Source organism: Zootoca vivipara, chromosome 7, assembly GCF_963506605.1.
Source record: "Zootoca vivipara chromosome 7, rZooViv1.1, whole genome shotgun sequence".
In the NCBI taxonomy this organism is placed as follows: Eukaryota; Metazoa; Chordata; class Lepidosauria; order Squamata; family Lacertidae; genus Zootoca; species Zootoca vivipara.
In genome coordinates, this window is record NC_083282.1 from 93449288 (window position 1) to 93474968 (window position 25681).

Genomic DNA, 25681 nt, shown 5'->3' on the forward strand with positions numbered 1-25681 from the left:
GAGGGGCCACCTGTGAGTTCAAGCCATCAGTTCTCCTTGTGCTGTTCAGAGGAACAGGAAACTTTCCCATGAAAAATGACGGCGAGGAATACAGCAATCCTAGATGCTGTCCCAAATCTCAAATTCCAAAGCAAGAATCATGCCCCACTGAAGGCAGATTATGTTGTCCTCTGCCCATGTTCCCTGCCCCCCACCCTGCCCAGTACAAAGCACACTAGAGTCACAGTGTATGCTATTAAGGCTTTTGCAGGAGCAACCAGAGCTCAGCTGTCTGACCCGGGGCACGTGCCATGCCAAGTGCAGACACAGGCTTTAGTTCTTCTCTGGTGAGGTGGAGGCCACTAAGTCTTGTTTTCTTCCTGCAATGCCTCCATGGGTGACAGCAGTTGCCCTGTTCCCTTACCATCCTTTATATGCACACAGAAGTACAATGAAATTATGAGAACATGGCCACCATTGCAAGCAGCAGCAGGTACATGGGAGTGATGGTCATTGCCTTGAGGTGGCAGATCACAAAGTGTGTGTGTGTGTGTGTGTGTGTGTGTGTGTGTGTGTGGCAGGGGGTATAGCCCCACAGCCTGCTCTAAGGCAAAAGCATCCTGTTTAGCAGGTAGGGTAAAATCTTGGTTAAAACACATTACAAAGCATTCATTTTTAAAAACAAACAAAACAAACCACAGCTCTTAGTTATTAAGACTAAGCAAAAACCCAGAGTTTTAATGAGATGCTCCCTAGAGGTTGAGAACACACTAAAACTGGAAAGGCGAAGGCAGCCATTCCCAGACTACCTAGATTTGGGGGAGGGGTCAGTTTAAACAGCCATGAATAACAGCAGAGAGCTACTTAGCTCATTGACACGACACATAACATTTCTTTCTTTGGGTGGATGGTGAGAGGAAGCACTCCGAGATGTCCCAAGCTGTTGCAAAAAATGCAGAAAGACACAAACCAAGCCAGAATCACAGAGGGTTCGACAACATACGTACTCACTCTCTCGGCCACAAAACTCCCACTTTTTGATCACATACTATTTTCACCATTTTTGTTAAGATCTGGCAGTCTAGGGGACCTTTCCGCTAGGACCACCAATGCAGAGGGGAGGGGAGCATGCAGTGCACATGTGGACAACACCCTGTAAGTGAAACTCTTTGCACAGAACTTGCACTTGCAGTCATTCATTTTATCTGGCATAACTATTTAAGCCAAGATTCCTATGTATCACTAATCCAAAAGATGTTAACTTTTCCTCTTCTAATCCCAGGAGGCTGCACAACTTTTCGCTTTTGCCCTTTCTAATGGGCAAGTCTAGAAATAGTGGTATCCTAAAATTTAATTCCACTGTTGTGAAGGACATTCTTCTTGGGGACAGTCAATCCCACAAAACAAGGCAAGAAACAAAAGAACTTGCAAAGGCAAAATCTGAACACAAAAGGACGGGAGAGCAAAGCGTATTATTATTATTATGTTAGATTTTATCTGCAAATTTCTAGCAACTTGCCACCTCAGTAAGAAAATAAAATGAGTTATGAGTTTTAAGGTGTGCCAGTGAAAGGAAGGGACGGTACAACCCTCCCTGCCTCCTGATTAGTTTACTATTTACAGAGAAGAGGTCAATGCTGGTAAAATAAAGCCATTGGGCTTATTGCTAACTAAAAGGGAAATAAACAGCTTGGTCAATAGGAAAGAGTCCAACACATTGAGTCCAACACAGAGAGCTGCGATGTTGTAGCATTCGGCACAAGACAGGTGGCTAACTGGTACAGGAAGAAACCGCAAAGCTAAATGGGAGACAAACATATGGCCAAAAGAGCCTTGTTTGGGGTGCTGTAACACTGGCATCACTAAAGCTAGGAAGGTCTAAGTACCAGCTTCCTCAAGAGGGCGGCTAAAAAGGTAGACCAAGGGTGATCAAATGGCCAAGAGGATCCAACAAACTGCAGCCATTTTAGCCAATCCCCCCTTTGACATGGTAGAAATCTCCAACAGGTGATCCTTCCAGTCTTTGCGCCGCATGAACTGGCATCTGCCACACAAGAAAGAGAAAAACCTTTTGCCTTCAATGGTTCATGAAAGGGTGGTAAATATCAGGTTGGACTACACAAGAATACAAGTGGCATTTAACAAGACAGCTGTCAAGATCACCTCATCATGACCTGAATCAATTCTAAAGCTCCGGGGAAATAGGGGAGAGGGGGAGATGAAGGAATGGTCTTGGTTAAAGCTGAATTCTCTCTGCAAAGAAGAATGAAACCTCTTTAACTCCAAGGCCCAATTCCACTTTCAATTCTACGGGCATCATCCTATGAAACAAGCCATGTGAAATTAAGTCCCCTACAAATATGCCACATTTAGGATCGAAAGGAAGGAAACAACTGAAGAATTTGTTGTTGTTTTTAAAAAAACCCACATGCCAGCTGGAAAGGGTGAATACAGACTAGTTGTTTACCTTTCCAAATAATATGGGCCTCAAAGAAATTAACTTACAGTAGCTTAACATATCCTTATTTCCACCGGCTATAAGTTTGTAGAACTAGTTGTCATTAAGTATAATAATGGTATATGGATAAACAGCTACTAGATAAGATCATCAGCTCATCTAACTTTTCAAGGTAACCTGAAAGCTGTGTCCTGACGAGCAGTGAGAATGGAAGACCCTTTCCATTTATTATACTATCCACCAAGGGGAGGAACCTGCTAATTCCTATCTTAAGTGTTGCCTCCTTCCCACTGCCTAGTTGTGACAATGACTAGGTTACCTGCCAAGCAGATTCGTATTCAGACAATTTCACTCCTGAGTAAAGCTAAGGGGGTGAAGGAAGTCCCCCCCCCCACACAAAAAAAACCAACCTTCTGTGAAAACTTGGTTCTGCACAGAGAGAATGCCCTGGTAGTGGGACAGAAGATTCTGCAACATTCCTCCTCCTCACCCCAGTTTGAGCTGGTCTCTGCTTTTTCCTCCTGCAAAATGCATCCGGGCTGAAGAACACGGGGACATGGTGGCAAATCTTACATATGTAACATGAACATGGCTTCAGTGGATGGTTCTCACTCAAGTTCTTACTCCACCCCAAATTATTAGCAGAGTAATATTTTGGTATAAATGTGAATACTAAGCTTGGGGTCCAAGTTGGCTCTGAATTACTAGGCGGGGTTGGGGAGAACAGAAATCTCACCTATTCTTACCTTCGGTTAGGTAATAGAACAAAGAGACCCAAATCATGGAGACACATTCAAAAGAACAAGGGCTAGTGGCTGACATATTCTCCTTAGTCAGACTTTTGTCAACACTCAAGGCTGGAAGCAGTAAAGCAGGCAACAGACGAGGCAGGAATTGCCAAAAAACTGGAAGAGTCACACAACACAAAGGCAACTCAACCTGGGGAAATCTTGGATCAGTTACGTTCAAAAGTCTGAAGAAGGTAGAAGTATGGAGATTTATCACGAGTGTCGAGGTAGGGATGTGGTGAGGATTGCATAGGAGACTGCAGCAATTTCTGGAAAAAGAGAGGAACAGGAAACGCAATTGAGGTATTTAAAAATACTGAATGATAAGGAGAAGCCCAGACACTCTCCTATTTACCCAGCGCAAGGCACTCGCTGAAATTAGAAAGGCAACGTCTTAAAAACAGATCAAGAAGCATGGCTTGTGGAACTTACTTTCACATGCTATTGTTGAGGTAAGTACAATGCAAAATACTAAAACTGATATGAAAAAAATCCAGCTAGAGAAGGGCTAGCTAAGCCTACAAAGCCTGTCCTTCCAGCAGGAGGGGAAATCCTGTACAGAAAGCAATCTAAACACTGGAAGGCAATGGGAGAAAAACCCATACCTTAAAAGCAAACTGGAACTAACATGAACTAGTAGAAAACAATTTTCCTTTGTATCTGCTGAAGCAAAAGGGGCTCCAGAGAGACCACTGACTACATCTTAGGATGAAGGCAGAGGTAGGCTTATCATACCCAGGCAGCAAGAGAAACAGATCCTACTGTCTTAACTCCTACTCCACCCCATATATCTCTTTATTTATTTATTTATATATGAATGTATATATGTATGTATATATCTGAGGTATGAAGAAGTGAACATCCGGGGCTCATGAAGATACCCTGAAGTGCCACACAGGCAGACTGACCCCAAACGAGGTTACCAAGTGCGAATTCATAAGGACAGGGAAGAAGGGAACCTACATCATGAGGTATTTGCTGTGATACAGACAGAATAGTCCAGGAAAACAGCTTGCTGAAACAGCAAGGGGAAAAGGAAGTGGAATCTAAGCAAGAGGGAGAAAGGAAGCAGCAAACACAGCACGCAAATGCATGATGGAGAAGCAGAAACCCAGGAGCACCAATGGGCCCAGTTCATCACCTTGCCTTGGAAGGCAAAGCACGCAGGGACCCTGAACTGTCGCAGCAGAAACAGACAGCAACCCGGACAACCACTGCACTCTTTGCATGTCCCAACCCTTTGGTTTACTGTGTGGGTGCAAGATCGCAGAAAACACTATGAAGCAGCCCTCATTTTAACTGGGTAACACATTCCTGGAACACAGGGAAAACGCTAGGAACAGGCTGGGCGGGGGGGGGGGGCAGAAAAGCCCAGGGGGTCTTACAAAGGAATGCAAGGTCCCAATGAGACAAAGGAGCACAGGAAGTTGTGGGAAGCATACCCATGGCGCAGGAACAAGGGTACGAAGGCATATTGAGAACACGACACAGCTAGGTCAAAGTTGCCACCCACAAATGCTACCAAACTTCCTTCAAGAGGCAAGTGGCACAAGTCTTGCTAAGCCACTGGGAGAGCAAGACTGTGGCCCTATTCCTTTGGGCAAAGGAACGGTTTGGGCAAGCCTATGAGGCTGAACTATTAAGCTCTGTGGGCAGGGCTTATCAAGAGTGGGAGTGGCTACTGCAAAGCACAGCCCAATGGCTTCCTCCAACAAGCAGTGGGGCGAGGTAGAAGGAAGCTTCTTCTCAGGACTTGTTGCTACTGGGCTTAAGCGCTGGGTCCTCTCAGCAAGCTCCTTTGTGCTTCAAAGCCAAGGACCAAGTGTCAATTTGAAGGCATTGTGGCAAACCGCAGTGCTGAACTTAAGTAAGCCAAAGAAGTGGGGAGAAGCCCTCAAGCAACAAGCTTCCATTAACAGGTGAGGCCGTGGTCCACTCCCCTCCATCCCTGCGTATGCTTTGGGAAAGAGCGCTCACAAACACAGAAAAGCAAGCCTGGCTGTTTAGGCTGCAGGATCCTTCTGACCCACGCGAGATTTAAGGAAACATGACCTACAGAGCAGTCAGCTAAATTGGCAAAAGCAATCCATAGTCAGTTTTGCTTTCCCCACAGGGGAAGAAATGGAAGTAGTGAAGTGAAATCAGGGCGACCCGATTCCATTGTGTAAACAGTGTGCGAGCTGTGCCAGAAACAAGGACGGTGTTCCTGGCACTTCCTGATTTGCAATAGTGGTGGGGGTGGGGGGGAAGACTTTTTACGGGTGCGTAAACACGATTCGGTTGGAATGAGTCTTAATGAAGCGGCTCTGAAGAAAGGAAGTGTTGACTCTGCACACACTCAGTACTGTATGGGCGCAACCAGCAGAGGTGATGTGGGAGGGGCAGCAGGCGACAACAGGCTCTTCCAGCCTTCCCCGTGGACTGAGACACTGAAATGCAGAAGAAATGTTGAGCCCTAACGTGAGGCAGACCCCCGATTCAATCACCTCCTAAAGTGGAATGAGGACGGAAGCCCCAAGGAAGGTCAGTTTTGATGCCTGATTTACCAAACAAACAAGGTGGGGAAATACCTGAATTTCTATTTGCTGCAACCTACTCACTGTCTGGGACTGAGGCGCACATCAAAGTCCGCGTGGCAGTTCCAGTCCACACAGGCACTCCTCCCCTCAAGCCTTCCCAGCCTACGGTAGGAAGGAGAACAAATCTGGGCACCTTTGCTGTACCCAATCCACTTGCCGAAGGAAAGTCCCGTTCTTTCCCCAGCTGCCTCACTGGAACGCTTGGTGAAAACGTGGCAAGGTGGTTGCACCCAAGCCGGGAGAGAACATGGAGGGCAGCGAGTGAAGTGCTCCGAAGCCAAGGGAGGTCGCAGCTCCTGGCGTCTCTTGCGGTGGCAAAGTGGAGAGGAGTGACTGGGTCTCTCCCTGTGAATAGCCCATGACTAGACCCGCCGATGACACGGGAGGGTTGCATGATGGGAGGTTCAAGGGGAGGAAGCCCAGGAGATGGGAGAAGTCCATGTTAGCAGCACAGAGAGCTTCAGAAAGCAGAGCAGGACTCTTGGAGAGCAGAGTCTCCTCCAGGGTGATAGGCTGAGGAGAGGACGAGGATGGCTCACCAGGCACAAGGGACAGGCCTGCAGGGAGCTCTGCCAAACAGCTGTCCACCTCTGTTTTGGGGAGCTTGTCAGGCAAGTATGAGGTAGATCCAAGCTGGTACTTTGGGGGAGGTTGTGGTGGGGAGGATGACTCCAGGGGGTAGCTCATTCCCATTGGCAGAGGATTGGGGACTAAAGAATGGGGCATTCCTGAGCTGGGCATGGTGGGGACATGTGCCCCATACATCCCCATTGGCAGCATCCCAGGGAAGCTCTTGCTGTTCATCACATCCCGGGATGCCATGCACAAGACGGGGCTCAGTTCCTCTTTCACTGCAACGGATGAGCTGCAGCTGAGGAGGCCTAGCATGTCCACCGGCTCCGTCTTGATCTTCAGCAGTTCTTGGGAGTGGCTCTTCTTCATGTGTCTGGTCAGGTGGTCTTTGCGGCCAAATCGCTGGGCGCAGTACTGGCACAGGAAGTCCTTCCGGCCCGTGTGCACGACCAGGTGCCTTCTCACATCTTTGCGAGTGTAGAAGCGGCGGTCACAGTGGTCACACGGGTGCTTCTTCTCCTTCACGCTGCCTGACGGCCTCCGGGAGTGGGCCTTGAGGTGCTCCAGCAGGACTTGGGTGCTCTCAAACATCTGCAAGCACACTTTGCAGCTGAGATCGCCACTGGCGGCAGCATGCATGGCCAGGTGGCGCCGGTACCCGAGCTTGGTGTTGTAGTTCTTACCACACTCTGGGCAGTGGAGAGCTTCTTTGTTGGGGTCATGTGTCTGCAGGTGGTTGCGAAGGTGGTCCTTGCGGTGGAACATCTTCTCACAGTACATGCATTGGTGGGGCTTCTGGGCAGAATGGGTGGCCAAGTGCCTTGCGGGGGAAAGAAGCACAGGTTATAAGCAGCTTACTTGTCCCCCACCCCCCTGCCCCTGCCACAATTACCACAAAAGCTGGGCAGGTTAGCTTGGGTAAGGAGATTCTCCTTTGCCTGGTTTTAAGAGTTACAGGAGAGCAAAGAATTTGACGTTTGCCACACCCATCCACACATCTTACCATTCGGATCATAAATGGGACCTTGGGGTGGGGGGAGAATGCTATGGAGCCTTGTGTGGTGAAGAAGAGTTTGGATTTGATATCCCGCTTTATCACTACCCGAAGGAGTCTCAAAGCGGCTAACAATCTCCTTTCCCCTCCTCCCCCACAACAAACACTCTGTGAGGTGAGTGGGGCTGAGAGACTTCAGAGAAGTGTGACTAGCCTAAGGTCACCCAGCAGCTGCATGTGTAGGAGCGGAGACGCGAACCCGGTTCCCCAGATTACGAGTCTACCGCACTTAACCACTACACTACACTGGCTCTGGTGAGGTCTGTTGCATTTCACCAGCAGCCCCAAACTTTTCATCTATGACCGCATAGTGTAAGTTATCCTTCCTATGCTTAACCAACCTCTACCCCAGAAAAATCTGCTCTTCTTCTTCTATTATTGCCCATAATAATAGGCAATAACTACATTCAGTGACGAAAGCTGTATTTGCACTGGTGTTTACTGGGGTGAAAGCATCCAGTGTTTGTCTATTTCTTTTTTAAATGAAAGGGAGTATATAAATTCTTAATCATAGCAACAACCCTTACCCTACAATGAATTTTTCCCTGGAGCATTTTAAACTGGAACTTAGCATGGTAAGCTCTGCTGGGCTGGTATATTGTTTTCTGACCACTGGAAGACACAGCCTACTATCTACCTTCAGAATGTAGGCAGAACCCTACCCCAGAAGAGGAGGCAGTTCAGAGGACAAGTGTCTCCTTATTCACTTGTCCTGGTTTTTGGGAGACCATTTTCTTCCCTCCTCCCATCCCTTGATGTCCAGCTGAAGTCAGTTTTGTGTAATAATAAAAAGAACCACAGCTTAACAGTTTGTTGCAACAGAGCTGTTTTCTGCTCTTGCAGTACTAATAGCAAACTCAGATTACATTTCAGGGAAGGTCTCACACGTTACAAAATAAAGGGAGGAGATGTTTACGCTCTCATATAGACCTCTGTGCAGGGGAACAACCCTCCACACACACCCTCTCTCTCTCTCTCTTTCTCTCTCACACACGCTGTTTTAACATTCAAGCATGCAGTTGCCAATGAGTGGTGCCAGACAAGGATCTGGGAGAGCTGTGTTTGAAGCAAAATTCAGACAACAGGCTGGCACAGCAAGCCATTATTTCTCTTTCTCAATCTCAAGTTTGGTAGAGATACTACAAAAGGCTATTGTGAGGTTGAAACAGAGTACCTGCCTTGAAATGTGGGGAAAGTGTAGGCTTTTCAAGCAAAGATGGGGTTGATTTGAAACACTGTAAGGTTTCAACAGGCCCGCAAAAGTGGAATGCTTGCATGGTCCTCCACAGTGGCTTCTAAAACACCATGCCTTCTTATAGAACTGCTCCTCGGTATATTTGCACTAAGGCAGTATGCCTCTGAATGCCAGTTGCCGGGAACCCCAATTAGAGAGATTACCACTGTGCTCAGGTCCTCCTTGTGGGCTTCCCATAAGCTTCTGGTTGGCCACTGAAAGAAAAGGAAGCTGGACTGATGGTTCACTGGCCTAATCTAGGAGGGCTTTTCTTATGTTCTTAATATGGCAGCAAAGACCAAAGCAGGAGCTTGGCCGCATAGAATTTGTCAAGACAGGTGCCAACCAGAACACATGTGTTTGTTTTATACCCCACCTTTCCTCCAAGGAGCTCAAAGGAGCCTGGTTTCCTCACCGCTTCTTTAAATCTCTAAAACATTGTTTCCCAAACTTGGGTCTCCATCTATTTTTGGGCTGCAACTCCCATCATCCCTACTTAGCAAGACCCGTGGTCAGGGATGGTGGGAATTGTAGTCCAAAAGTAGCTGGAGACCCAAGTTTGGGAAACACTGATCTAAAACAAACCTGCTCCATGGCCGAGTTTGAACCCGAGGCTGCTCCACCCTAGCCAACCCTCTAACCCAGGGGTGTCCAAACTTTTTTCAAAGAGGGCCAAATTTGATGAAGTGAATATGCGTGAGGGCCGACCAAAGTTGTTGACCTTTTAGGATTGAAGCTGTTGAGCTTTTTTTAGGATTTAGGGGCCGGATTAAACTGACCGGCAGGCCGGATTAGGCCCCCGGGCCAGACTTTGAACATGCCTACTCTAACCCATCCCCACACATACCTGTAGAGCTTGTACTTGGAAGCAAAGGCCTTGCCACAGTGCACTTGAGGGCAGCCGTAGGGTCTCTGCTCTGGGTTTGCTCTCAGCTTATCCACACTGGGGAAGGAGGCTCCTGACGGTTCGTGCTGGCATTTCCCTTGGCTCTCGCTTTCTCGGCCCTTGGGGCGGGGGACTAGTTTCCAACCCGTCTCCTCCTCCTCCTGCTTTGCATCTTGAATCCAGTTGGGGACGCTGGTGAAGAATGCGGTCATGGCAGGCCTAACAGAGGAGGGCCAAATGAAGCAGAAGTCCTGCCCATGGGCATCTCACTGGTATAGTCACATCCACTGACAATTTTCAAAAGTTTCAGCAAGAAGAGGTTGCTACCTGGAATGATGAATTGCATGCTTAAGGTAAGTGAATGGACACATGCACAGAGCAGGGGGGACAAGACTCCACATTTTAAATCTACTTTTAGGCACCAACCCTATTTTGAGTACAGGAAAAGATTTAGATTCCTAGATGTCAACATCAACCTTTAAAGAGCACTTGTGACTTGTTTTCAGTTTCAATATTTAAATAAGAGATTATTACCACATTCATAAATGCCAATGCTAGTGTACATTTATTGCAGCAGCAGTGGAAATCTGTCTGCATTTTTTTTTAAAAGGCTCAGGACAAGGTCCAGCTCCTCTTGAGGTTTCATTACTGACACAGTGTGTCTTGGATTCAGTGTATGACACTTTTGCAAATGCCTGATAAAGGAGAAGGCATTTACCTTACCCAACACTTACCCACTGAACTAGTACATTGCTTTAATCAGGTGAGCTGCATGATGTAAGGGCAGGGGTGGGAACCTTTTCCAGTCTCAGGGACGCCTTGCCTTCTGGGCAACCTTCAGGAGGCAAAAGTGGAGAGAGCAACTCATGTAACTTTTGACTCTGTACAGTGTGCTAGTAGCTGCACCCCCTCTCACACTTCTTTATATGCTCTACCCAGGCCAGCAAGAGGCATAGCTAGAGTTCAATTATATATTCCAGCCAGGCAAAGCAGTGGGTGAGGGGGGAAAGCAGGACCAGTAAATTCCCACACTGCTATAAGGCCTGCAACACTCCCACTTGGGCAATGGAAACTACATAGTTACAATCTAAATTCCAGAAGTGTTGGGGGTGACCTTTCAAAACCTGAGAATAAAGTATCTTGCCTGCTCTACCCCATTCCTCTGTTGATCTTCTAAATACAGATGTCACTTTTTCAACTGCTATTGGGAAAATGTATTTTGGGATGAGACAAGTGATCTGGGAGCACCAGCCCCATAGCAATGGAAGCCAAGGAGGTGGGGGAAAGACCTGATAACTGCTCAGCTGGTAAGAGCAAATGAACACTTTCTACAGCAGCTCTGAGATTTCTGAAGTAACAAAAAAGTCACAGCACCTTCATGTCCTCATCTTGGCCTACTAGGTACATAATTATTGTTTACATTTTACATCTTGGAAACTGAAGCATGCCCTTGTTTTTGTTTTGTCATTTACATTGTTAAATTTCAAATGCCTTTTGGGAAAGATTGGGCTACCGTACTCTGCAAAGCACCACAACGGTGATGGTCCTATGTAAACATCACATCATTTTCAGAAGATGCCTGTGTCAGAGTTCTTCATTGTACATGCCCTGGCACCTCTCAGTTGCTTTCTCATACTAAAACTATGCCCCTCAACCAGCTTCAAAAGGAGGGCCACTGAAACGAAACAGCTTAGAGGCCCCAAACCTTCTGACTATAGCCTCATCCCTGCCATTTCACTTGATTCATAAAGCTTACTGTTGATCCTTGTTCAAGTGACGTTCCCTACTTGCGTCACCTGCCAGAGGGATGCCAAGATTTATTTTTAATGTGATTGTTATGTTTGCACATCTGCCTGGGAATTTGGCAAGCCAACAGGGCAGGCTGCCATTCTGCTGGAGCCAAGTGTTTCCATCCAAGTAGGTCAAATCAGGACAAGGCCATGTGACCTTCTCAGGGGAGGTGGGCACAAAGCCAGAGCTCCAGCACTTTTCTTCGCTCATGCCCTTCCCTCTCCAGGCAGAAAAGGAACTGCCCATCAGCACTCTGGACAGTGAGCATGCAGAACCAACGGAAAGCCTTCTGCACATAGCCAAGGGCTCAAGGAAGACCTGAGCGGCTAAAATGCTGTTTGTGTGGCTGACGCACATTGCTTCTACTACATCAAAGCCGCAGGAAACCCTCTACGAACAAACAGGTGCAGAAAGTGCTTAACCTAGTTTTATGGAAGAAATGAGGATTGAAGGGGGGAGGGGGAGAACAGGGCAAGCAAAGTTCATAGCACTAAAATCTCATACACTCCTCTACTACAGGAAGCTCCAAGTTTTTCACCTTTATTTTAAAGGGAAACTATGGAGTTCTCTGTGTATTTTCTCTCTTGGCAACGAAATATGGGAGTCAGCCTCCTTCCAAGCCGATTACTGTCTCAATCAGGCCCAAAATGGTCTGCTCTGATTGGCAGCAGCAGCTTAGGAGCAGAAAAGGTATTTCCCAACACCTCCCACCGGATCCTTTTCACGCCAGAGGTTGATCCTGGAGCCTCCTGCATGCCAAGTACCCGCAGCCACATCACTGAACCTTCCCTCCAAAAGGCACAGACTCGAGGCTGGTGTCTTCCTAGCTACGACCCACCCCCCCCCACTCTGCCCTTCTTCAGCACCAAAGCTCCTTCCTCCAGTCCGGTTCCCGCTTCCACCTGCAACGAAGTAGAGCTGCACCTGCTCTTCCTGCCCGCCCGTTTCCCACCTCAAGTCTAGAGACACTCGGGGTAGGGAACTGACCTTTGTTGTTGTTGCTGCTGCTCTGTAAACACGCGCGCACGGCGCTACTGGAATATTATGGCCGCCCTCACCTATCTGGGGGAGGGTGTTCCACACAGCCCTAACATTGGAGGGGGTGCTTATGCTGCCGCCCTGAACTCCATTAAGCCCCCCCCCGCCACCCCCGCGCATGCGTACTTTCGAGAAACCGTCCTCACCCCCGCCACTAATACACAACCCCTCAAGGCCGCTCGCTCGCTCACCCCCACCCCGCGAGTCGCTCCCCTCCGCTGGCTCGTCCCGGCCGGAGGAAAAGGCGAGGAAGAAGACGACGAAGGCGGGCCCAGCTCTTGTTGTGGTAACTGAGCGGACGGCGGAGGCCCCATGTCCGGAGGCTGCGGGGAAGAGGAACCGCTCCGTGAGGGGAAGGCGGCGGCTGCTGAGGGGACTGAGGCGGCGACGGTTCGTTCGCCTTTATTTTCCTCTCGCGGGCTCGCTCGCGCCCCTCAAGGCCTCCATGGCGCCACATCCGGCTCAGACCGGAAGCCGCCTCGGTCCGGCCGCTCTGCACTCACGAGCGCCGCCGCGGGGAGTGCCGGGAAAGGGGGCCGGTCGCCATGGAGACGGGCGCGGCCTAGCCCGGCCTAGCGAGGCAACTTCCCTCCCACTATACTCTACGAGCCGAAGCCGCTTCTTCCAAGCCGGAGGAAGAGGCGGAAGGAGGCATGGCTGTTCCCGGGAAGGAGCCGGTCGGCGTCGCGGGCCTGCAGGTGCTGCTCGTCCTGTTCCACCTGGGCAGCGGAGGCGAAGGCGGCGGAGGCGCCTGGGACCCGTCTGGATACTTACTCTACTGCCCCTGCATGGGTGAGGCGGCGGCGGGGAGCGCCTCTCTTCCTCCCCTCCCCAGCTCCACGGCGCCACTCGGGTCATCACTGTCCCCTCTCCCCCCCCCACCTCTTTTCTCTTTCCTCTCGCAGGCCGTGGCTCTGTAGGCCGAGGGCTTTGAGGAGCCTGAGGGGCCTTCCCGGTGCCGTTGGACTACAACTCCCGTCATCCCTCACCGCGGACCGCGCTGGCTGCTGGGAGTGGAAGTCCAGCCGTACCTGTTTTTTTCAGAACTTATTCAAAATCAAGCAAATATTTCAAGTGGAGATGGAGTAATAACCACACTTGCTGTCACTGTGAATATGCGTTAAGGTTCACTTGGGGTTTGTTTATTTGTTTGTTTTGCTGAATGCAGGGATGTAAAGGGGCAGCTGATGGATAATCATTTTGACAAATGCGGGAGGATGTTAACTAGAGTTTAACTGAGAACAAAACACAGAGCTAGGGGCACATCTTGGACATATCTCATGCAGGGAGTGGGAAACCGGTTTTGGAAAACTGTGTTAAATTGAATTAATTTGGTAATGATTTGTAATAATTCAGAAAATCAATAAAAATAATTGGCAGTGAAGTGCAGCCATACCTGGAGGCCGCAACCTCACATCTTTTTTCTCCTCTGTTCCTTTTACCTTTGTGTAAAAAGAACAAACAAACAAAAACCACACCAACATTTATGTCGTTTCTTCTGCTGCGCTTTTTTGTAACTTGGGATGCTGCCTTGCCCTCAAGGAGGGTTGCGGTCCATCTAGCTCAGTGTTGCTTGCGCTGACTGGCAGCAGTTTCCTTGGGTTGCAAACCAAGAGTCCTTCCCAGGCCTCTATGGCAGGCATCCCCAAACTGTGGCCCTCCAGATGTTTTGACCTACAACTCCCATGATCCCTAGCTAACAGGACCAGTGGTCGGGGAAGATGGGGATTGTAGTCCAAAACATCTGGAGGGCCGAAGTTTGCGGATGCCTGCTCTGTCGCCTTTTAAATTGTGTGTGTGGAAGGCTGTTATTGTTTTGTTTATTACATTATGTATTTTTGTGTTTTTAATACTATAAACTGCCCTGTGATCCTTGGATGAAGGGTGGCATCTAAATTTAATTCATATTAATGATAATATTGGGCATCGAACCTGGGACCTTGTACAAGCAAAACAGGTGCTCTGCAGTCAAGTTATGGCCTTTCCTAAGGCTGTTTCCCCCTGTCTGTCAGATGATGGGTCAGAGGAACATGTTCAGTCCTGCTGGGTGCTGCTGCACTAGTGTGTTTTCCACAGGGCAAAGCAGACCTGTGCTGCCAGCAGGCTTGAACCTTCTGCTCATCATTTGGTGAGCAGAGAGTTCCATCCTGCTGGGTGCTGCTTCACCAGCATGTTCCTGGTGGGACTGCTGCCCTGTAGGTTATTGTTACGATTGCTGCATGCTACTATTGCGTTATAGGTTAGGGAGTGACCTGCGTGTGATTCTTGATCAACCTGCAGTGTGTTGGACTCCTTTGTAACGGTTCCTCTTCTCTGCAGTGGAGTGCACAAATTAGAAGATAAATGTTAAAAGTCAAGAAAATAATACAATGGACTTAAAGTGTGTGTGTGAGAGAGAGAGAGATTGAGATTTAAAGACTGCTAAACTATTATAAGCTCCCCGGGCAAGCTTTCAATTAAGGTAACAGCAACTGTGATTTTTATTTCAGCTTTGTAAATAGCCACTTGATTATTCGCTATGGGTATAATTTGCCTCCAGGTTATCAGATGTCTCATTGCCACCTTACTTGATACCGCTTTCTGACAGCTTTCCAAATAAATCCACAGAGGTCAGAAGTCTTGCTATCCAAGTGTACTTTCTTCTGTTAGTTCTTTGTGCAATAAATTTCTTAAACTTTTGTAAAAGTTTCCTTTCTTGTTATTTGGAAGTACAGTAATTATTGGTTGCCATTGATTACTAGGGCTTTTGGGGGGGGAGTTGGTTTGCTGCTCATTCATCCTGCACCCTGGGTAAATTTTCTTATGGGGGGGGTGGGACTTCTGCAAGCTTCTGTGGGTCGGGAATAGTTCCAGAGTCCTAGTATTGTTGCTCTGCCCCAGCCTGGTGACTAAGAAACAGGTCTTTATGTTCTATTTCAAGGGAGATTTGGGAACCAAGCAGACCATTTTCTGGGTTCTTTGGCGTTTGCTAAAATGGTGAATCGGACCTTAGCTGTGCCCCCCTGGATTGAGTACCGGTATCACAGGCCTCCCTACACAAATGTAAGTAGTTCTGAGAACTTCTGAGGTATATTTGGGTTCTGTGCTTTTGGAATGCCAGGTATTTTCCCAAAGCCATACATAAGCAGGCTCAGTGAATAGGTCCTTGCAACAGATGAGTTAATTCTGCTAGTGTTGGGTGCTACCTACATTTTGTATATCTTGTACAAGCAAGATCCCCTCTAGTCTTTAATTAGCCAACTACAGGTCTTGAAAGCTCTCTTGGCCTCTGCTTCAAGCCGGATTTTCATGCATAGGGAAGGAGTCGATAGTACATCAAACCTGCAAATCTGACAGACCAGGGTAGACCAGGTTTTGGAAGTCCTTCAGCCTTTGAAGTCATGCTGCTCGCTTTTCCTTCAGACGGTTGTGGATTCACTATTTCTGGAACAATTATGTGTGCGGACAGGCTCCTAAACTCTGTTTTCTTTGCATTGCAGCAGCACGTTCCCTACAAAGAATACTTCAAGCTGGCACCTCTCCTGGAGTACCACCGGGTCATCACTTTGGAGGAATTTATGGAAAAGTTGGCACCCATCCACTGGCCTCCTGGCAAGCGAGTGGCCTACTGCTTTGAATCAGCAGCTCAGAGGAGTGCTGACAAAAGGACTTGCCCCATGAAGGTAAGAGTCCTCATCCCTGAGGTGCCTTCTGTAACCCTGGGCTCCTCTGCTGCCATTCTTTTAGATCAGGCTTCCTCAAACTCACCCCTCCGGATGTTTTGAGACTACAGTTCCCATCATCCCTAACCACTGGTCCTGCTAGCTAGGGATCATGGGAGTTGTAGGCCAAAAACATCTGGAGGGCCGAGTTTGAGGAAGCTTGTTCTAGAAAATGTTCTGTGGATCATTTCAGTGTTTTTGTATTTAACTTCCTTTCATCCTCTCTATACTTGGAAAGCTTCTGTTAAACTTATGCACAAGTTTCAGTGGGGGCGGGACTATGGAATATGTTGTGTCAGCCAGGAGCTTGCGGCTCCCGTAGCAACTGCAGAGCTGCCTGTTCCTCTGGCCTGCCTCACCTTTCGTCTGCCGCAGTGAACGAGCAGGTGCCTTTGCTTTTGCAGGATGGAAACCCCTTTGGCCCCTTTTGGGATCAGTTTGCTGTGGATTTCGATAGGTCGGAGCTGTTTGGAGGCCTCTCCTTCAGTGCCTCTTACAAGGACCACTGGATTCGAAGGTAGCAAGTGTCGCTTGGGGGGCATGGTTAGGCACTGGGCACATTCCTCCATGGCTGCTCTGGCTTGTAAAGGGTTCTTGGAAATAATAATAATAATAATTAATAATAAACTTTTATTTGTGTCCCGCCCTCCCCGGCTGAAACCGGGCTCAGGGTGGCTAACATCAAACATAACATTGGTATAAAATCAAACAGCAATTAAATTACCTCCTAAAAACCAAGTCAGGATCAAATTAAAATCGAATTAGATGGCTTTCTGCAGGATTAGGGTTGGGAACAGTAAATGCTCATCAGGCCCATCTGTTTACGCTGTTCTTATACGGGCCTGTGAGAATGCTGGGAGGCCTCTTTCATACTAGTTCTTATACAAAAAGAGAAGGGGATTCAAGCTGAGCCCTGACCAAAGGCCTGGCAGAACAACTCCTTCTTGCAGGCCCTGCGGAAAGATGTCAAATCCCACAGGGCCCTGATCTCTTATGGCAGAGTGTTCCACCAGGCCGTGGCCAAGGCCAGCCTTATCTCCTTGAGGCCTGGGATCTCCAAGATGTTGTTATTTGCAGACCGTAAGGAAAGAAGGACAAGTATCCTGCCTTTCCGCACAAATATTTTAGAATTTCTGTTTTGTTGGAAGCCGCCCAGAGTGGCTGGGGGAACCCGGCCAGATGGGCGGGGTATAAATAATAAATTATTATTATTATTATTATAAATGGCAACCAAGGTGATTTAACAACAAGAAAACACAAAAACAGACAAAATATAACAACAGACAAAAACTGAGCAGCTAAAAATGCCTTGATAATAACATTACATTTTCCATTGAAGGTGGGAGAAGAAGCAGTGGCTTTAAAACTAGGGTTTTCCATCAGTTTTTTTTAAAAACAATTTGTAAGTAATTATCTGCCTAGCTCTTAGATAATAGTCAACTCTAAATTAGTATTATCAAAACCTTGCTTTAGGTGCCTGTAATGAATAAAAGCACCAGTCTGTGTTAGCTGCTAGAAACCAGGTTTTGGGTGGCCAAGATCTGCCATCTTTAATGTTATCTCTTTATTCTTATTCACTACAATACCGGTAGAAATTCACCCTTAAGTCCACACAAGTAATCATAGCTCAGGGAAAGAGTGCAAGGTCTCAGATTTCAATCCCTGGCAACTCTAGCTAGTTTGTTTATTTTTGATGGTAGTTCTATGCTGCTTCTTAACGGTCTTTACATTCATTCTTTATTTAGGTCCAAAGACCCACAAAAGCATTTTCAAAAGCAAAATAAAACAGAAATGCAGGGAAAGGATTCCAAGGCAGTCACTATGTTTTATCCAGAGCAAGTAGGTTTCTATTTCTTAATACTTCCAAGAGGAACTTAGCCACGGCCAGGGTAGTATCACCTGACATATCTCCAAGGAGGTACTTAAGGCAGCTTTCAGATTTTCCAGTCAAGTTTACCAATAGGGGTTTAGTTAATTGACCCCTGACTTGTTTGAACTGCTCACAGTGTAGTAGGATATGCTTCATGGAGTCAACACCCTGAGAGCATAAGCAGAGCCTATTCTGATAGGGTATACCAGACAGTTTGCCGTTTAGTGCTTCAGATGGAAATACGTTTAGTCTGGCTTTGGTGAATAATCAGTGATAGGTACCGACAGATTCATGAAATACAATGGTAACTGAAAATCACAGTCATAGTGGATTCCAGATGCAAACAGTCCACAGGCTACATAAGATCTAGAGCGAAGATCGCTTTGTGAAATATCCCATGACCTCTGCTTCAGGGATTTAAGGGCAATATCATAGCCCAGATGATGTAAAAAGGATGGCGAAAGACCAACCGAGGAGGCTTTTGGGGCCATAGTTTTCAGCCATGAGCTGATAGACTCCTCATTGGTTAGATGTAAAAGTAATCCCTTCCCCAATCTTTAGCCAGTATTTCAAGGCAGCCCCCCACACTTTGGTGGAGAATGGACGTTCACCTGTTTCCAACAATAGAATTGAGTCAGGGACACAGTTTGGGACCTGAAGTAGGGACTGTAGGAACTTAGCCTGGAATCTATCCAACTTAGAAAATAGACCATGTACCAGACATTTGAAGCACAAAGGAGTTGGGAAACATATTTCACATTAAAGACCCTTTATGGCTGATGGAACATAGTGACCTCTATTCGTGAAAAAGAGATGGAGTAAGGCAAGTTTGCTCATTTCCGCCTTATGACAAATAGTCTGCCAGTGGCAACTCCAGGACTTTTTGTGGTGAAACAACAGCACTAGGTACCGGAAGCATTTAGTCTGCTCCAGATTATGGCCTTCTAGTACCCATTTACAAGGGGAATATCTTTTAGTGAAGACCACAATTCTTGATTTCTCATAGTTGATAGATAACCTGTTTACAGAACAGTAATCTGAGAACCTCCGTAGTTGGTGTTTCAAGCCCGGTTTGGAGCAAGAGAGGATGGCCGCATCATCTGCATATAGCAAAATAGGGGTCTTTCTGGTTCCTATTTTGGGGAGATGACCATCTGGGTCCATTAGACTTTCCGCTAAATCATTTAGGAGAAAGCTAAACCATGTGGGGGCCAAAATGCAGCCCTTTCTCACTCCCCTTGCCATCTCAATACAATCCAAAAGTTGGCCCTGCAATTTGCTATCACTGCACAGAGCTTTAATAAGGAAGACAAGTCGCATAACAGTCTTTGGGTGGTATATGTTTTATAAGAAGTTCAAGGATCTTGGGCAGTAGAACTAGGAAAGACATATCCAGCTCTGTGACTGTCAGACACTGCTGCCAGTTGGCATGCGTGGGACAAAGGTCTGTGACAGTATTAGGCAGATGCATGCATGCATAACTAAAGTCTGCTTGCTTAGTCTGTTGATTTTTCAGAGATTGCTGTCATAGTTTAAAATACAGGGAGGTGCATTTTGCAACTCCCCCCCCCCTAAGGAGGCCCGCCTAAGCTCCAGTATGCAGATATTTGGGAGGTGATGCAAAGTGTCTGGGGAATTAGGAAGTTCTTATTAGCTGAAGAGCATGACAACAGAAATGCAAAATACAGATTAACTTTATTCAGGTTAGCATATTCTTCATAAATCTTGTTAGTAATCCATCCCTTTGTTGTAGATGTGTTTTAAAAAAAAATTAATTAAAAAAAGCATTTGCAATAAAAGTTCCTAACAGTAAAAACAGAGCAGCACTAGTATGAGTAAACATGGCAAGCTGTAGCTCCTGTTGATCTTTCCACTGTGTCTTTTACTAGGTTTCCCTCCTCTGAACATCCTGTTGTTGCTCTTCCGGGGGCACCAGCCCAGTTTCCAGTTCTGGAAGAGTACCGGTCCCTGCATCAGTACATGGTCTGGTCTGATGAGATGGTAAACAAAGGCGAGTCCTATATTAATTCGTTCCTGGTCAGACCCTACGTGGGAATCCATTTGCGTGTCGGTTCAGACTGGGTATGGTTCTTACACTTACTTCCATGGGGGCTGTAATGTGGGCAGGGTTGTAATAGCGTCTGACTGGCAGCTTCTAGCTCCATATGAATAAAAAGGGAGAGGTGTGACTGTTAAGAACATACGCTGGTTCAGAACAAAATACTACCTAGCTCAGCATCCTGTTGCCTACCTAGGGCCACCCTTTGCCAGCTAGGTGCCTCTGGGAAGTCCATAAGCAGGAGTTGAGATCAGGTACCCTCTCTCTGTTTTCTTCCCCAGCAGCTGGGGATATTCAAAGGCATGCTGCCTCTGATCCTGAAGGGGTGTACACATTGTGACTTGCAGTTATTGACAGCTTCGTGCATAGTTGAACTAGACTGTTTGGCTGATGAGAACATAACTGAAGCTAACCATCCATTAGCAGTGTTTTTTTGCCTGCTTTGGCGAACTGTTTGGAATTCTCATTCTCCATTGTTATGAAGTCCCCCTACCTTTGTATGATGCTCTGTTTCTTACCACTTCTACCTGTGTGTGATGTTCTGTTTTTCTCCTCCCCCCGCCTTAGAAAAATGCATGCAATATGTTGAAAGATGGCACTGCTGGGTCTCATTTAATGGCTTCGCCACAGTGTGTGGGCTATGATCGGAACACTGCTGCACCCCTTACCATGGATATGTGTCTGCCAGGCCTGAAAGAGATAAAACGAGCACTAAGACTCTGGGTAAAGAAGACAGATGCAAAAGCTGTGTACATCGCCAGTGACTCTGAGCCTTATACGAGGGAAATACAGCAGCTTTTCAAACAAAAGGTAATGTCCTGCTGCAGCTGGAGCAATGAGTAGTTATTGGTGCAAACTTCACTGCTTTTCTCTCTCTGGGTGTATGCACTGGAAATATTCATGTCTTGTCTTTCTTCTCAGAGGAATCAGCGGGGCTTACAGCAGGGATAGGCAGAAGAAAGTTTGGGCTCTACTGGGTCTTTGAGTGATTTGACACATCTTTTATTATTATTTTTATTATTCATACCCCGCCCATCTGGCTGGGTTTTCCCCGCCACTCTGGTCGGCTTCCAACAAATACCAAAGTACATTAAAATATCACAGATTAAAAACTTCCCTAAACAGGGCTGCCTTTATGTGTTTTCTAAATGTCAGGTAGTTGTTTATCTCCTTGACCTCGATGGGAGGGCGTTCCACAGGGCGGGCGCCACTACCGAGAAGGCCCTCTGCCTGGTTTGCTTTTGGCAACACAGTTCTTTTGCTCAGAATATATGGTGCGGTTGCATGAGATATAAAGGTAGCTGAACACTACTTCGGAAATCATTCAGGTGACTTCTTTCCACATGGCAAACCTGAGGTAAGACATTGTGGTGGTTCTTGAACCAAGGACTGTGAGACAGAATGGCATTCAACAGACTCCTTCTGAAAGATACTCTGAGAACCTTAAGGCGCTATAGAAAGGTGCAGCTTGATTAAACAAGTTCAGGTGGAGGGATAGAGTGAGTAGATAGACAACTTGTGGCAAACCCCACGTCTTGCTTGTGTGTGTTCACTTTCAGTAACTGGGCTCTGCTTGTTTCCCCCCCTTTCAGATAAAAGTGGTGTACCTGCAGCCTGAAGTGCCCCAGGTAGATTTGTACATTCTCAGCAAGTCTGACCATTTCATTGGAAACTGTGTTTCTTCCTTTACTGCTTTTGTGAAACGAGAACGAGATGTGCATGGGAGACCCTCGTCCTTTTTTGGCATGGACCACCCACCCACGTCGAGGGACGAATTGTAGTCCCTAGAGGAAGAGATGCCTTTGGACCCACTATTTGCATACAGTTCTCATAAATGCAAGGTCGTCCTCGAAGCAAGCACTGGATATATCTGGATTCTACAGGTTCACCCTCATGGTATTCCTTGACTATTACTAGAATGTGACCTGAAAGGAGAAGTGGATGACTTCCAGGAAACATTCCCTCCTCCCCCAGTTGTGGTTCAAATAAGCCAACCCACTCCACTCATCTCTTCTCCTTTCTGTGCTGCCTTGCTACCTCTTCTGGAATTAATAACTCGTCTGGTGCTTCCTTAATGCACAGTATTCTCAAGACAGCTTGTTCACTGACAAGTAGTGTTCTGACATTAAGAACTGGGAACCAGCAAATACGTTCTCTGTTGTGCAACTGACTGACATTTGCCTTGTGTGCTTTTGTTTTCTGAGCTGCCAAATGGATTTAATTCCCATTCCTCTTGCTGGGAGTGGAGAGACTAAGGAAATGATTTTGCTATCAGCTGTGACACGTTATGGGACTTTCAGAGGAGTTTTAATCCTAATAACACTGGTGCCCTGTGGACCAGCAGTTCTGTTTGCGGCAGTTCCCAGGTAGCATAGCGATACTTTTTTTTAAAAAAAAAAATCCTATTACATGAGAGCCTTTTAGAGCAGTTTTGTATTTTACCAAATTGGCAGTCTAAGCACTGTATACAGTATAAAATAGAAGTTAAGAAATAATCTGCTTTTTGAAACACCATAATAATTCGTAAATCAAATATTATGCACCTTTTATTGGGCCCATTTGCAACTTCGCTGAGAGCTCAGTGTATCAGTTGCATTTGAATGGCTTGTGGTGGGTCAGCAATCACGTCTTTCTGAGCTCTCTGTTCTGAAAACCCAGCCTGGCTGTCATCTTGAAACGATTTTGTTGCATTGAGCAGGGGGTTGGTGTGGTGAGCCAGTGTGGTGTAGTGGTTAAGAGTGGTAGACTCGTAATCCGGGGAGCCGGGTTCGCGTCTCCGCTCCTCCACATGCAGCTGCTGGGTGACCTTGGGCTAGTCACACTTCTCTGAAGTCGCTCAGCCCCACCTACCTCATAGGGTGTCTGTTGTGGGGGAGGAAGGGAAAGGAGAATGTTAGCCGCTCTGAGACTCCTTCGGGTAGTGATAAAGCGGGATATCAAATCCAAACTCTTCTTCTTCTTCTTCTTCTTCTTCTTCTTCTTCTTCTTCTTCTTCTTCTTCTTCTTCTTCTTCTTCTTCTTCCAACTCTTGATTATAGGAGCAATCAGAATAGATAGTCTTTTTAGTGTACACTCATTCTTTGAGCATCCTTTTTATGTTTAGAAGCTGTGACCTTTTAAAAGTCTCTGAAAGGAATAACCACTTGGTCCACTTTGAATTTCAGATATTTACTTTGAGTCTCTTGAAAAGTGGAGCCAACAGATAGTGGATTTTGATTTTGTTTGTTTGTTTTAAAGTGTTTATGCACTTTTCTCTGCATAATTGCTCTGAAATCATGATTCAGCTTTCTCGATGTACATCTGAACTATGCTCACTAATTTCCCTATAGAGTTTTCCCACAGAAAAATTCTCAGGCAGGAGATCTGCAAACTGTCAGGTTACCTAGATCTTGTTATGTTTCCTCATCACATCAGTAGTAACTTTCTGTGGTGATAGTACAGCATCTTACCCTCTGATAATTATCTGCTCCTGTGCATTCAGAACATGTTGACAAATTGTCCTGGCTACTGACTGCATGCCCTATGTCAAAGCCTCTGCACTCTATATTAAGACTGAATATGTTGTGCTGGAGGAGAGAATTTTCAGGAGCTTTCTGCTTGCTTTATTGGGCTTCAGTTGCAATAGCAGGATTGAATTGCAAATGAACTTTTGCTAGGTTTGGTTGCTTGCATAGCAGCACTGCCTCCAGTTTCTTTTCTGTCTTCCTCTGCCATCTTCTGAAAAGACTCTGATTCATAAATGCTAACAGTTTCAGCTGACCAGCAAACACTTTTATAAGCAGCAAGTTCATTAATTTAATCACTACCTTGCATCATGGTAGTGATCTCTTCCAACTCTACGATTCTATGATACTTATTTTATTGATAGTGAATTATCACCGGTAAGCTACAAATCAGAAACCAGCATTGTATTTGCTGGAAACATCTTTGCTCATCTTTATGAAGTACTGAAGACGTTTGTTTAAAAGTTCAGTCTTAAAAGGTGTCGAGAATCACAAGGCTTGGAAGAAATGCAGTTCCCGTGTACTAGTTTGGTAGATTCTGCAGTGAAACCACCTGTTCCGAAGCTACCTGTAATATGGATGATCATGATTGTGATGATTGAATGAAAAAAAGACTCTCAGTAAAATATCCAGGAATGTTTATGAAGAACTAAAAAAGCAAGAAAGGCTGAGGCTGTGGCAGCACATGGAGATGATCTCTGACTTCATCCGTTAGGTGGGATCCTCCCTTCTGCTTGCTTGAGCTTCTGAAAGAATACAGTATTTTGATTCCAAAGATCAGTAAGTGCCACAATATTTCCATCTGGAGCAGCAAGAACAAACAGTTACTGTTCTTCAATTTGTCAATAAGCATAAGAATATAGCCATTTCCTTGATGGATCAGGCAAAGGTCCATCTTAACAAAACCTTTTGTTCCCAACAGCAGCCATCCAGAAGACAATGGCAGTTCCTCACCAGCTTGCCTCCATCTTGTATATCAAGTTATATTGCCATATGGAGGTTCTGATGAGTTGTTATGGCTAATGGCCGTTTGTAGGTTTCACCTCCAAGAATCTGAAAAAAAAAAATCTGTTTTACTGCCTGATAAACCCATGGATAAGCTCCACATATTATCAAAGGAAGTTCCATGGATTCAGTTATGTCCTGTGACAAAACTTACTTTTTTGTCTGCCTGGCAGTAGGTGGTTAGGTCTGTTTTGTTAGACGAACCTGGGTTCCCAGTATTATGAGAGGTAAGGGGAATCTCCCTTTTTGCTCTCCACGCTATTCATAGTTTTGTAAACTCTATCATGTATGCAAAGTTACTCTGTAGTTAATATATTTATATATAAAGCCCATTGTTTCTTAGCCAGCACTGAAGCATCAACATTCATATCTGGAGGCTTCCTAATGGGCATGAGAATTCTCTGTGCTATACCTTCAATATATCTTGCCTCTTTGTGGGAGGAAATGCCAACCTCTGCTTTTAAATGCAGCTAATGAATTTTTTTTAAGGTGGCAATCCAGGCTTCCTCAACCTCGGCCCTCCCAATGTTTTGAGACTACAGTTCCCATCATCCCTGACCACTGGTCCTGCTAGCTAGGGATCATGGGAGTTGTAGGCCAAAAACATCTGGAGGGCTGAGGTTGAGGAAGCCTGCTGTACACCATTATCTGGAAGTAAGTTCCAGTGAACTCAGTCTGGATACTCCTAGGGCTGTGCTGTTAATGATGTTGACCATGGGCTGCAGCTACACCTTGCCATGAGGAGGAGGCAATTTATCCGTGGGGTGCAGTCTCACCAGCATTTCTGTACATTGGTACCTTGGGTTACAAACACTTCGGGTTACAGACTCCGCTAATCCGGAAGTAGTACCTTGGGTTAAGAACTTTACCTCAGGATGAGAACAGAAATCGTGCGGCAGGAGCGGGAGGCCCCATGAGCTAAAGTGGTACCTTAGGTTAAGAACGGTTTCAGATTAAGAACGGATCTCCGGAACAAATTAAGTTCGAAACCAGAGGTGCCACTGTAAACTCCATTTATGTGGCTGGCTCAGAATGGAGGACATCTGGGGTATTTGTGTGCTATGCACAATATCGGAAGCCATGTTTTAATTTTTTTTAAAATTAATGTACAGAGGATAACTTTGTGATTTTCTTTTTCGTAATAAAACATCAATCTTTCTCTC

General features: G+C 46.4%; 2 protein-coding genes across 6 annotated transcripts; one reads left to right on the forward strand and one right to left on the reverse strand.

Moving 5' to 3' along the window:
- Window positions 1–28: 28 nt before the first annotated feature.
- PLAGL2 (PLAG1 like zinc finger 2) lies at window positions 29–13182 on the reverse strand. 4 transcript variants are annotated; one of them, XM_035122824.2, is made up of 4 exons: window positions 13155–13182; window positions 10286–10386; window positions 9513–9878; window positions 29–7197 (listed from the first exon to the last, which is right to left on the reverse strand). In XM_035122824.2, the coding sequence occupies exons 3-4, from the start codon at window positions 9761–9763 to the stop codon at window positions 5994–5996; spliced, it is 1455 nt and encodes a 484-aa protein (XP_034978715.1). In that variant the 5' UTR covers window positions 9764–9878; window positions 10286–10386; window positions 13155–13182; the 3' UTR covers window positions 29–5993. The 4 variants fall into 4 exon arrangements, with proteins under 4 accessions (XP_034978715.1, XP_060133372.1, XP_034978713.1 ...); XM_060277389.1 differs by lacking the exon at window positions 13155–13182 and adding an exon at window positions 12578–12863; XM_035122822.2 differs by lacking the exon at window positions 13155–13182 and adding an exon at window positions 12572–12863.
- POFUT1 (protein O-fucosyltransferase 1) lies at window positions 12919–25681 on the forward strand. 2 transcript variants are annotated; one of them, XM_035122825.2, is made up of 7 exons: window positions 12919–13172; window positions 15301–15422; window positions 15860–16042; window positions 16486–16598; window positions 19841–20033; window positions 20578–20820; window positions 21603–25681. In XM_035122825.2, the coding sequence occupies exons 1-7, from the start codon at window positions 13034–13036 to the stop codon at window positions 21789–21791; spliced, it is 1182 nt and encodes a 393-aa protein (XP_034978716.1). In that variant the 5' UTR covers window positions 12919–13033; the 3' UTR covers window positions 21792–25681. The 2 variants fall into 2 exon arrangements, with proteins under 2 accessions (XP_034978716.1, XP_060133374.1); XM_060277391.1 differs by lacking the exon at window positions 12919–13172 and adding an exon at window positions 13234–13516 and having other exon boundaries at window positions 15305–15422.

Coding starts and splice junctions, on each gene's coding strand:
- PLAGL2 (XM_035122824.2), bottom strand. CDS start 9,763: ATGACCGCATTCTTCACCAGCGTCCCCAACTGGATTCAAGATGCAAAG. Junction 7,198..9,512: donor TCCAAGTACAAGCTCTACAG/GTATGTGTGGGG, acceptor TTCCCCCGCAAG/GCACTTGGCCACCCATTCTG.
- POFUT1 (XM_035122825.2), top strand. CDS start 13,034: ATGGCTGTTCCCGGGAAGGAGCCGGTCGGCGTCGCGGGCCTGCAGGTG. Junction 20,034..20,577: donor TGCGTGTCGGTTCAGACTGG/GTATGGTTCTTA, acceptor CCCCCGCCTTAG/AAAAATGCATGCAATATGTT. Junction 20,821..21,602: donor AGCAGCTTTTCAAACAAAAG/GTAATGTCCTGC, acceptor CCCCCCTTTCAG/ATAAAAGTGGTGTACCTGCA.